The 12,414-nt window shown below is 52.3% G+C and overlaps 2 protein-coding genes across 4 annotated transcripts in view; one reads left to right on the top strand and one right to left on the bottom strand.

The window, feature by feature from the left end:
- Positions 1–8,202, top strand: part of ATG7 (autophagy related 7) — a 194,089-nt gene extending 185,887 nt beyond the window's left edge. The window contains exon 19 of the mRNA XM_049766270.1: positions 7,948–8,202. Coding sequence (XP_049622227.1) covers positions 7,948–7,980 — 33 coding nt within the window. The 3' untranslated portion in view covers positions 7,981–8,202. The remainder of the gene's footprint in view (positions 1–7,947) is intronic.
- A 2,363-nt stretch (positions 8,203–10,565) lies between these two features.
- VGLL4 (vestigial like family member 4) overlaps positions 10,566–12,414 on the bottom strand; it is a 137,127-nt gene continuing 135,278 nt past the window's right edge. For all 3 annotated transcript variants that reach the window (XM_049766321.1, XM_049766322.1, XM_049766320.1), the window contains 2 exons: positions 11,131–11,251; positions 10,566–10,974 (listed from right to left, as the gene is read on the bottom strand). In XM_049766321.1, coding sequence (XP_049622278.1) covers positions 10,703–10,974; positions 11,131–11,251 — 393 coding nt within the window. In that variant the 3' untranslated portion in view covers positions 10,566–10,702. The remainder of the gene's footprint in view (positions 10,975–11,130; positions 11,252–12,414) is intronic.

Below are 12,414 nucleotides of genomic sequence, written 5' to 3'. Positions count from 1 at the left end.
TGCCAACTGGAACTGTTCCCAGAGGGGAGGCCAAGGACTGGCCAGGACAGGGTGACCTGGACAGTGCTCAGGGCCCTGCTCTTCTCCTTGGCGTCATTGCTGCATGGCCAGGTGGGAACAGGGAATGTTCTAGAGCTCCAGCGACCACACCAAGCCTTGTGTCCCAGCCTCCTTCTACCGTCCTTTCATCATCGCCGAAGTGTATGCATTTCAGCTCAGCAAGTCTTGTGCCAAGGCAAACAGAGAAAATGATCTTTTAGTGGTTATTTGAATTGTAAACCTCCTCTGGATTGATTCCAGCAACCCCAACCCCAAACCACCCCCCCCCCAATCCAGCTCTCGGTGATGTATTAAGGAAGATAAAGTGGGTTTTAAGTGTGATTTTTAAAAAGCGGGGCCCAGCTCTCAGCTTGTTTTCTGTGCTCCTTCCCTCAGGTTTGATGTTTCCAACACAAACTTTGACTCCCTTTTCTGCTCTGGGTACATCGAGATGCCGGAGTAAGTCCTCTGCTCCGGAAAAATTGTCAGCCATTCCATAAATATATCGAAGCAGAAATTCCTTTCTGACATAACTGAAAACCCTCATTATTAGCTACTCTGAGAGGCAGAGAAGGGAGGGCAGCGGCTGGCTCTTTAAAGATGTCTTTCTCTGAGGGAGATGGTTTCCCTCCTAGTCAAAAAAAAAAGTCCCTGAGACCTGTGTCTGTTATCAGCAAACTAAGAGAGAGAAAAGAGGGAAAATGAAAGCAACAAGAAGCAGACTATATTTCTGAGGGACTGGAGAGATAACACAGCGGTCTGCCTTGCATGCGTCTGACTTGGTTTGAGCCCTAGCATCCCATATGGTTCCCGAGCACCACTGAGAGTGACTCCTGAACTCAGAACCAGGAGTTATCCCTGGTTGCCAGGTATATATCCCCTGCCAAAAAAAAATTAATGAAATCAAAATCTGAAGGGGGGTGGAGTGGTGGCACAAGCAGTAAGTAGGGTGTTTGCCTTGAACGCGCTGACCAGGGGTGGACTGCAGTTCGATCCCCCAGTGTCCCATATGGCCCCCAGAGCCAGGAGCGATTTCTGAGTGCAGAGCCAGGAGTAACCCCTAAGCATCATCCAGTGTGGTCCAAAAACTCAAAAAAAAAAAAAAATCTGAAGAGGAGGGGCCAGAGAGATAGCATGGAGGTAAGGCGTTTTCCTCATATGCAGAAGGTCGCTGGTTCAAATCCCGGCACTCTGTATCCTCCCCTGAGACTGCCAGGAACGATTTCTGGGCATAAAGCCAGGAGTAACCCCGGAGCGCTGCGGGTGTGACCCAAAAACAAAGCAAAAAAAAAATCTACAGGGGACAAAATATTTTTTATATATGTTTAAACTTTATAAATTTATTGATTGATTTGTCCCTGGGCCACACCCGGTGGCTACTCTTGGTTCTGTACTCAGAAATTGCCCCTGGCAGGCTGGGGGACAATATGGGATGCCAGGAATCAAACTGGATCCCTTCCGGGTCAACCGCATGCAAGGCAAATGCCCTGCTGCTATGCTATCTCTCCGGCCCTCAAAATATTTTTTTTTTATTGTCATAAGGCCACACCTGGTAGGGCCAGGAATCAAACCCAGTGCCTCTCACAGGCTAAGTATAGGCTCCATCACTTACCCCTGTCAACTTCAGCCCCTCCTTTCTGCTTTCTCTAAGCCAATTCCACTATGAGCCAAAGTGTGGCATGCACCTTGTGGCTGGGACTCTGGCCATCACAGACGTGGCACCTAGACTGGAAAAGTACCGAGCAGAGAGAGAGTAGCATGGATTGGGGCACTGGCTGCCTCAGTCCTGCAGGTCTGACCATGCCCCAGGCCAGCCCACCGTCATCTCCCTTCTGCAGCTGAGAGGGGAAGGGGTCCAACCAAGCCCCAAAGAAGGGAAGCCCCGGTGACTTAAGGTGGAATTTCAGGGCTCACACAGGCCTACTCTGGGCAGCCCCAGCTGCTTGACAATGGGAGATGCCTGTCCCACATGGGCTTCTGTATTGAAGCGTGGGCATGAGGTGCCCAGGTAGAGATAGGCAGGGCATGCCCCTCACACTGTTGGTCTTGGAACTATGGTTCACTCTTGGGCTGGCCACACACCTTGGCTCACAGCGGCCCCCGTGTTACCCCTTTGGGTAGACAAATTGTACATGGAGCTGCCTCTCCCCCAACCAGGCCCCGCAGAGCCTGTACCCCGGGGCTGGCTGTACCTGGGGGCAGACATTGAGCCTCACACTTGTCGATGCTCTGTTCTGATTAGCCCATGGTTGGGCCAAATGATCCATCTGGTCCAACAACTTCTGGTGCCTTCCCTGCCCAGACAAATGCAGACCATATGGGCCAGCTCCCCCCTGGACAAGCCGGGCCATGGCTGAGTACCCACTGACTTCCCTCGTCCATACAAGCTCCACTTTTCTCCGTGTTTGTTTGTTTGTTTGTTTTTTTCTCCCACACCCTATTTTCCCCTCCCCAGGAACCCAATCTAGTAGCTAGGAAGCATCTAACTTTATTTTAGCTTTTGGGTCACACTCAGTAATGCTCAGGGCTTTGTGCTCAAAGATCACTCCTGGCACACTCAAGGGACCATGTGGGGTGGTGGGGATCAAACTGTATTTTGATTTTGCAAGGCAAACACTCTACCTGCTGGAATATTACTCTGGCCCCTGAGAAAGTGAAATGAATGAAGGTGTGAGTGGATGAATAAGTGAACAAGCAAAGTGAATGAATGAGTAAATGAATAAAGTACTGAGTAGGTGGATATCCTCTCTCAAGCAGTGCAAGGAAGTAGCTTCCTGTTGCTTTAGTTCAGATGGGTTCCGCACATTTGCCCAGCGTAGGTCAGAAGCTGTTCTCGGTCATTCCATGCACAGCAACAGCACTGCGGCCTGTCTCTGTGGCAGCAGTCCACCCATCTTGTCTTTTTTGTTTGTTTGTTTTGGGGTTATACCTGGTGGTGCTCAAGGGTTACACCTGACTCTGCACTCAGAAATAACTCCTGGCAGGCTCGGGAGACCATATGGGACGCCGGATTTGAATCATCGTCCTGCATGCAAGGCAAACGCCTTACCTCCATGCTATCTTTCCGGTCCCCCCCCCTTTTTTTTTTTTGTTTTTTGTTTTTGGGCCACACCCGGCATTGCTCAGGGGTTACTCCTGGCTGTCTGCTCAGAAATAGCTCCTGGCAGGCACCGGGGACCATATGGGACACCGGGATTCGAACCAACCACCTTTGGTCCTGGATCGGCTGCTTGCAAGGCGAACACCGCTGTGCTATCTCTCCAGGCCCTCTGGCCCCTTTTTTTAAAATTTTTTGGGGGGTTTTGGTTTTTTTGTTTGTTTGTTTGTTTTCAGTGGCACTCAGGAGTTACTCTTGGCTATCTACTCAGAAATAGCTCCTGGCAGGCACGGGGGACCATATGAGAAGCCAGGATTCGAACCAACCACCTTAGGTCCTGGATAGGCTGCTTGCAAGGCAAACACCACTGTGCTATCTCTTCGGCCCACCTTTTTTTTAAAAAATTTCTTATTAATGATAAAAAAATTTAGGAAATGAGGCCAGAGCAATGGCACAGCAGTAGGGTGTTTGCCTTGCACACTGCTGATCCAGGACAGATCACAGTTTGGTCCCCGGCTTCCCATGATCCCCCACGCTAACAGCTATTTTTTGTTTGTTTGTTTGTTTTTTGTTTTTGGGTCACACCCAGCAAGCTAAGGAGTTATTCCTGGCTCTATGCTCAGAAATCACTCCTGGCAGGCTCGGGGGATCATATAGGATGCCGGGATTCGAACCACCGCCCTTCTGCATGCAAGGCAAATGCCTTACCTCCATGCTATCTCTCTGGCCCCAAGAGCTATTTCTGAGTGCATAGCTGGGAGTAACCCCTGAGTGTCACCAGACGTGGCCCCCCCAAAAAAAATTTTAGGAAATAAGCCTGAAAAGAGACTCTGGAGAGGGGGGTATGGAGGGAGGGAGGAGGAAGGAAAATCAGATATGGACAGTTTACAATTAAAGGCAGGCAGGCAGACAAACTTGAATCTGTACTCTGAGTAGGAAATACTATTCTTAAAACACACACACACAACTACACACACACACACATGCACACACACACACACACACACACACACACACTGTAGGTTTGGAGGCCATACCTGGTGGTGCTCAGCCACTACTTCATGCTCTGTCCTGGGCCTCCTATGTGCATAGCATCACTCAATCCATTGAGCTCACTCTTTTTCTGGCTTTTTTTTTTCCTGTTTGTTTTATGGCCATGTCAGGCTTACTCCTGATTCTGCACTCAGGGATTTACTCCTAGAGTTTGGGGACCAAATGAGATGCTGGGGATCTAATCCAGGCCAACTGAATGCAAGGCAAGAAGTGCCTTACCTGCTTTTCCTCTCAGCCCCTCAATTTTATCTTTTCTGCAAATGACTGTCCAGTTGACTTTCTGTCATCTATTTTAGTTAGTTTGTTTTTGTGGTCATTGGTGCTGCTTGGGGGCCTCTCCTGACTCTACCACTCAGGAATAGTTCTGGCAGTGTTTGGGGGATCATATGAGATACCAGGGATCAAACCCAGGTTGGCTGCATGCTATCAAATGCCCTACCCACTGTACTTTTGCTCTTCTCCCCTCTGTCATTAGTTTAAAAGTTTTGTTTGTTTTGTTTGTTTGTTTGTTTGTTTTTGGTGGGTGGTCAGACTCAGCAGCACTCAGGGGTTACTCCTGACTACACTCAGAAATTGTTCCTGGCAGGCTTTGGGGAACCATATGGGATTCGAACCACCACCATCCATCCTGAATCGGCTGTGTGCAAGCCAAACGCCCTACCGCTGTGCTATCTCTCCAGCCTTTAAAAGTTCTGTTTCTGGGCCCGGAGATATAGCACAGTGGCGTTTGCCTTGCAAGCAGCCGATCCAGGACCAAAGGTGGTTGGTTCGAATCCCGGTGTCCCATATGGTCCCCTGTGCCTGCCAGGAGCTAATTCTGAGCAGACAGCCAGGAGTAACCCCTGAGCACCGCCGGGTGTGGCCCAAAAACCAAAAATAAATAAATAAATAAATAAATAAATAAATAAATAAATAAATAAATAAAAGTTCTGTTTCTAATGGCTTGAGAGCATAAACCTCCCTGCATGTATGATTCAGGCACCCCCTATCCTATTCATTTCGATTAGATTTTATCTTGTGTCCTTCCTGAAGTGCTTTCTTCCCTGCGCCCCTCATCTGTTCTGCTCACACATCCCTCTCTCCCGTGAAAACTCCCCAACAGGCTTCAACAGAGTAGAAACTTCTTGTTTTCAAAGGTTTTTCCAAAGCAAACTCTCGTTTGCTTTCCCCTTAGGACCAGCCTGTCTGGCTCCAAGAAAAAGAAGTGAGAATTTTTGGCAACTAAGCAATGTCACGTTCACAGATTCACAGGGGGGAGAGGCTGACATCCTGTTGCTGCCCTCCCAGGAGCAAACAGACACCCTGATACCATTCAGGGGCTCCCTTCACCTCCATATTTTGTTTTTTGTTTTTTTGGGGGGTGCCACACCCAGTGACACTCAGGGGTTACTCCTGGCTCTGAGCTCAGAAATCGCTCCTGGCTTGGGGGACCATATGGGATGCCAGGGGATAGAATCGCGGTCTGTCCTAGGTCAGCCACATGCTAACCTACCGCACACACCCTACCGCTGTGCCACCGGTCTGGCCCCACTCTCCACCTCCTAATTTTGGTTGGGATCTGTTACAGGAGCACAGAGACATCCACCCATCTGTGCAGTTCTGGGCAGGAGCCTCGGTACAATAGGAAGGATGCTTGCCTTGTAAGTGGTCAACCTAGGGCCCGGAGAGATAGCACAGCGGCGTTTGCCTTGCAAGCAGCCGATCCAGGACCAAAGGTGGTTGGTTCAAATCCCGGTGTCCCATATGGTCCCCCGTGCCTGCCAGGAGCTATTTCTGAGCAGACAGCCAGGAGTAACCCCTGAGCACCGCCGGGTGTGGCCCAAAAACCAAAAAAAAAAAAAAAAAAAGTGGTCAACCTAGATTCAGTCCCTGTTCCCTGATAAACCCTGGCAAAGGGGTGATCCCTGAGCTCAGAGCCAGGAGTAAGCCCTGAGCACCAACAGCTCTGACCCCCTCCCCTCAAATTCAGATGTGCAGCTCATATCCAACTCAATCTCTAGTTACATATCTCTCTTTCCTGCTCCGACAGCTGGTTCTTCTCGCTCTTAGGTCTCCTGAGTGGGTGCACATTGAGGTAGGAATAATGTTGATTGTTGCTGGTTTTCTGTCTTGGGGGGGGGGCACCCAGTGATGCTCAGGGGCTACTCCTGACTATGCGTTCAGAAATCACTCCTGGCTTGGGGCACCATATGGGATGCCAGGGGATCAAACTGTGGTCCATCCTAGGTTAGCATATGCAAGGCAAACACCCTACCTCTTGCGCCACTACTCCGGCCCCTTCTCTCTTGCTGTCTTAAGGAAAGCTTTATGGTATGTGTTTAGCCTATAATGTCTTTCGCGTATCCTCTGCGTCAAGAGAGTGTCCACTTAGCACTTGCATCTTTTTAAGTTTCATACTATACAAATGCCAAAACCCTTCTTTAAAAGACAAAGACAGATATAGCTGTACGTAGCTCGGTGATAGGAGCATATGCTTTGCCTGTATCAGGAGTTATTCCTTGTCTGTGTCTGGGATCATGCTTATGAGTCTCAGGGGGCCAGTTGCATATAAGGCAAGTACCCTACCTATGCTACCCTCTCTCTGTCACTGCAAGGACATTTTCAAGGCCAGTTTAATAGATTGTCTTTCACCTACAGGAGCATGTTCTCAGCTCCTGTGGACCGGCAGAGAACTAGAAAACAGGGAACGACCTTCTCATTCCCAAAAGTGGAATGAGAGACTGGGTGCGGGGAGAGACAACATTCTGTTTCTTTCTCTGCTGCAGAGTGTGCTTAGAGGTCAGGACTGGATGTGGGGAGACCACCGTGGCCTCTAACGCACAGCATGTGGGCTGGCCTCACGTGGCCCGTTTCTGCAGCAGGAACCCCACATCCCTCAGACATTCCCGTGTTTGATCTGTGTATCGTCACCAAGGGGCACCTTGAGTTGAATTGCTCCTTCCTCTTAATGGGTCTGCAATCCGCCATCAACCTTGAGTCAGTGGAGTGTGACACGCCTAACTGCATCACTCCTTTATAAACCATTTGTTGTTTAGATAACTAAAGCCCACACATTGGGGGGCCATGAGGGTTCTGAGTGAGCTTCCTGGGAAAGGTTGCCCCTTTCCAGGCCCAGAGCTGAACTGGCAGGACAGGCGAGGTGGGTGAAGTTCTGGGGGCAGCACACCACAGTCCCAGCCTCAGCTCATGTAGGCTCCTGGGAGAGGAAATTTCCTTCCCTCGGGTTCTGGGCCTCCGGCCTGTGTTGATATTTGCTTTGGCCACCTCCGGGTCTCTCCAGCTGGCTGTGTAAACACCACGCTGGTCTCTGCCAGCCCACAGGTCGCCTTTTGCAACCAATTCTAGGAATTTAGGGCCCAGTCCCAGGAAGCTGAGGGTGGGAGAAGTCCAGGAGACTGAGGAGGTCTCCTTTCACCCCAGCTCCCAGCCCCCCTCCAACTCCTTGAGGACATTCACTGAAGGGCAGATGAGTTTCCAATGGAGGGAAGGAGCTTATTCTTGCCTCCTGGAGCCTGCCCACCCAGGGCTGAGATCTGAGGCAATCAGTACCTGACCTGGATGCCACTAAACAGACTGGGGTATGAGGGTATTGGGCTTCTGGAGCAGAGGGACAGCTAGGAGGGAGGATGCAGGGAAGGAGACAGCAGAACAGTAGGCAGCTCCCCAGGGACACAGGGACCCAATGGCCTCATCACCGAGACATCACGAACTTGTCTGGAAACCTAGCACTTAGCTTACTGTCTCCTCTTTCCACACAGATCTGGGACATGAGTGATGACGAGACGATCTGACTGGCTCCCTGCTTCTCTCTGCTGAGGAGACACACACACATACCTGCTGTCACCAGATCAGAACCCTGTGCACCCCAACCTCATTGGATCCCTTCATGCCGCACCTCCAGGATGGGACCCACCCCCCCTTCCTATGCTTTCCAGGAGCTTCTGGTCTTTTCCATCTTGAGTCCTGGCCCCATCTGTCCTGAGCACAATAATCAACTTGGCTTTGGCTCCGGCCTGGGACATGGCCTCCACGAGCAGTTCTTTGTGCTTGTCACCGCGTCTGATTCAAACCCTGGGGTGGCCATGAGGACAGAGACTGCCCTCGGGAGGCAGGCAGCCAGGTGGGGAGGAGCCATGGAGCAGATCCTGCATCTAGAATGTTCTTCTACATCCCAAGCCCATCCCGAGGGGCTCCATGGTGCTGCCACCTCCTCCTCCTGGGACTGTCCCCAACCTTTTTTCTTCTCAGAGTGACTTCTTGTGTGTGTGTCGGGAGCTGGGGCCAACCCCAGGGTATAGCCAGCAGCTATGGAACTCAGTGAGGCCTGGATCTCACACACACAGGCAGGCAGGCACGCACACACGCTGTGGTTTAAGAGCACTTTATTAATTGTTCTTAAGGCTACTTTTAAGTACAAAAAAAAGATGGCCTGCCAAACCTTTTTTTTTTTTTTTATCTTCTTCTTCTTCCAGGAAAAACAGGCCACAGAGAATGGTATATTTACACACAGGGAGGGCGTACCCCCCACCCTCCCCCAGGCCCCTCCAGGGGACCCGCCTATCCAGATAGGTAAGGGCCCTAGCCCGCTGGCCATACCCCAACCCTCCAAGTGCTGGCCTGGCGCCCGGAACCTGCCCGCTGGCCCCTGGGGGTTAGGGGGGGGACACGCTGGCCCCAGCTCAGTAGCCTGTAGCGGAACGAACCAGCGGGCGAGTAAGGCAGACTCAGTGTACTCAACAGAATGACCGTGTTCCTGCACTTTCAGACAAGTCTACAGCAAAAAAAAAAAAAAAAAAAAAAAGATCAACTTTTTTTTCCAAACAAAAAAAATGATTACAATAGGAATGGGAAAAATTAAATAGCTACATATCATTAACAAATTAATTGTTCTTCAAAAAATACCTACAAATTTCTCTGTACATTCCTTACGCACAGCGTAATGATGGTCTTAAAAGTTACCTATATAAAAAAAAAAAACAAAAGTGTTCTCCACGACTTTCCTACGTCAGAGGCGACGGGGCTGGCTGGAGACTGGAAGCCCAGTCGGGGGAGTGAAATAAGCGGGGTGGGAGATTTTCCACAAGTACCCCTGTCTCCCCACATCCCCCCCTGGGGCCACTGTCTCCAAGCCCGGCCACCCTCCTGTAGACTCTCCTACCGAGTCTGGAAGCCAAGTGGCCCGAAACAGAGACACCTGGCCCAGTGACTTTGCAGATCTTCGGGGTGACCGGAATGTAGCCAGATGGGAGGGGGCCCTGGGCCCAAGAGAGAGAGGAGCCCTCACCAGTGGTCCCTCCACCCCCTCAACTTTTGTCAGCCACGCTCCTTCGTCGCCTACCTTCTGGTTAGTAGCTAGACCTATAGCGAGCGATAATAAAAAGTTAACTGCATCCAGGCAGAGGAAGGAATGAATGTACAAGGCCTCGGCCTCTGCACACACTTGAGTGTATGCACACCTAAGCACAGATTGTCGTGATCCATCTAGGGGGTGGTCGCTGCGGGAAGGGCAGCAGGAGAGAAGACCCCCCCCTGGACCCCCGGGAGTGAGTTCTAGGCAGACAGACAGTGGGGGGATACAGAGGGCCACCAGCCCGCAAGCCCAAGCTCCGGGCATCTGTCCCGCCGCCTACTGGGCCAGCAGTGAGTGAATCTCGGACTGTGACCGCCGGCCACGAACCCAGGAAAACCCAAGAAAGCAGCAGCGTGAGGTTTGGGGCTGGGGGTGGGGGGCAGCTTCCACACTCCATGATGAATAGAAACCAGCTATTTCACTTCCAGGGAGCAGGCAGCCCCAGGAGGGCGGCCCCCAAAACCTCCAAGCCCACCTCGAGGCGAAGACGCTGCAAAATAGAGGAAGCTCAATGCCCGTGACGTGGGGAGTCTGCAGTCCAGTTGCGAGCACCTGAAATCTCTAAAGATCTACGTGTCCCCTGATGGAGACGTCCCCTTCCTAAGTGGTCCTGCTAACATTTGCAAAAATAAAAATAAAAAAAAAGACGTATGCGCACACTCCTGCGCCAGGAAGCCATTTGTCAGCAGTGAGCCTACAAGCAAGCAGCACCCCACAAGAAGCTAGGGGCCCAGCGCCCGGCCTCCCTAGTGCAAATCGGATGATGCCAGCTCTGCTCTTTTCGATTTCGAGGTGCACAGCACAGGCGTTTAGGACTGTGCAGGCATGCTGGCAGGCTGCCTGCAGAAGAAGATTCTTTCTTTGGTGACCGAGGCAGGAAGCTCGGATGCTACATGGAACAGATGGTCCCTACACAGGCCCTGTTCTTGGGGTGCAGGTCCCCATGTTACACGAAGCATGGACAGAAACAACAAAATCCCAACAGGGTCTCTGCGGAGAAACCCCGTCCCCTCCCTCCCTCCCACTCCCACAAATTTTTTTTGTGGTTTTTTTTTTGTTTCTTTCTTTTTTTTCTTTTTTCTTTTTCTTTTTTCAAAGCACGGACTGTTCAAAAGCTCGGGCAAACCATGCAGGCATTGGGCTCACGGAGCGGGGAGACCCCTTCAAGATGCCACGGAGGGCGAGTGGCTGTGGCTGACCGCGTGGGCCGCAGGACTGGTGGGCTGGCCACGGCGGGAGGCCTGCTCGGGACTGCTGGACGCGCCGTCTTTGGCCGCTTTTAGCTGCAGCCACGTGTCACCCAGGGCTTTGGCGAAGTGGTCGTCCACAGAGCCTGTGATGGACACGGAATTAGGCGCGGGTTCGGGCTCCTTGTAGTTCTTTCCCAGGCTCCTGCGAAAGTGTTCTTCTACCACAGGGTCGCAGGTCGTGGTGGCTGCCAAGGGGGGCAAGAAAAGAGATCAGAGTGCAGCAGAGTGAGGTTGGGGCCCAGGGCTGTGAGGTTCGGGGCCCACTCACCCTGGCATGCATCTTCCAGCCTCAGAACCCAGAGCTGCCCCCCACTTATATCCCACCAGACAGAGACACTTACACGTGGGCACCCTCCGGTAACTGGCTGGACCAGCCGCGCAGCCACTGTGTGCGATCGGACAGTGGGAGAGGTTGCAATTGCGGGTGCTGGCAGAGGCACATGTGATCACCGATGGCCGGTTCTGGGGGGACAGAGGAGCTGGCATGAGCAGAGAGGCTCAGGAGATGCCCCTTTGCTGTTCTTGGGTGCCCCATACCTGTCATCTCTGACACACACACACACACACACACACCCCTGGGCCTAGACCAACCCTTCCTGCACCTACCTCCCTCTCTCTCCCTCTCTCTCCCTCTCTCTCTCTCTCTCTCTCTCTCTCTCTCTCTCTCTCTCTCTCTCTCTCTCTCTCTCTCTCTCTCCTCTCTCTCTCTCTCTCTCTCACACACACACACACACACACACACACCTCCCTGGGCCTAGACCAACCCTTCCTGCAAACACTCCCTTGCTATTCCCCATCCCCATGTTGCCCCCCACATCTCTGGCACCAGAGAGCCCCCCAAGTGGACAAGTTGGACAAGAGCCAGGCTACCCAGGTGCACGCTGGGGGAAGCTGGCTGGTGCCTTGCCAGCTGTGACTACGAGTGAGGGGAACCCCCAATTCCCACGTCAACACTGTAAGCACCCAGAAGAAGCAAGCGGCAGCATATGGGGGAAGCACCAAACTCCAGGGGTTTCCTGAGCAATTACCCAAGAGGGCTGGCCTTGTCTCACCCTCTTAGACCCCAACCTTGGAGCAGTTCCGACCCTGAGCTGGGTGTGGGATCAAGGGGGACAAGGGAACAGGGGGAGAGGGGAGGGGAGCCCCCACGCCCTGCTGGCCTAACCCTTCCTTCCTGCCCACGCTGGCCTCGCCTTCTTCTCCCACCTTGGCGTCAGCACTCTCTGAAGCAGGAAAGCCACTCCCGGGTGGGTCTCTGGGAGCAGGTGACACCCCCCTTAAGCTTCTACATGCTCCAATAGTCAGTGCCCTGCTCCCCAGGAATTCATTCACTGTCTCCCTGCAAACTCCCACATCTGCTAGGTCTCCAAAAACAATTGGGAGTTTTCTCCAAAGATTTCAGGCAGCCCCCCACAAGGGACCACACTACACTCCCCCCCCTTCTCACCCCTCTGACATCCCTAAAATGAGTCTCTTAGGACTTCCTGTCCAGACCTGGGATCCCAGTCATCTTTTCCAGCCTCACACCCCGGCCGGAAGGAAGTGACGGCCTCCACAATTACACCGGCAGCAGCTCAAAGGCAGTGCTGTGTGCTGGGAACTAGTGGGGGGTGGCCTGGAAGCAA

The sequence above is a fragment of the Suncus etruscus genome, chromosome 20, assembly GCF_024139225.1.
Source record: "Suncus etruscus isolate mSunEtr1 chromosome 20, mSunEtr1.pri.cur, whole genome shotgun sequence".
Classification (NCBI taxonomy): domain Eukaryota; kingdom Metazoa; phylum Chordata; class Mammalia; order Eulipotyphla; family Soricidae; genus Suncus; species Suncus etruscus.
Note: the sequence above shows the minus strand (reverse complement) of the source record. Positions and strands in the feature narration are given on the sequence as shown.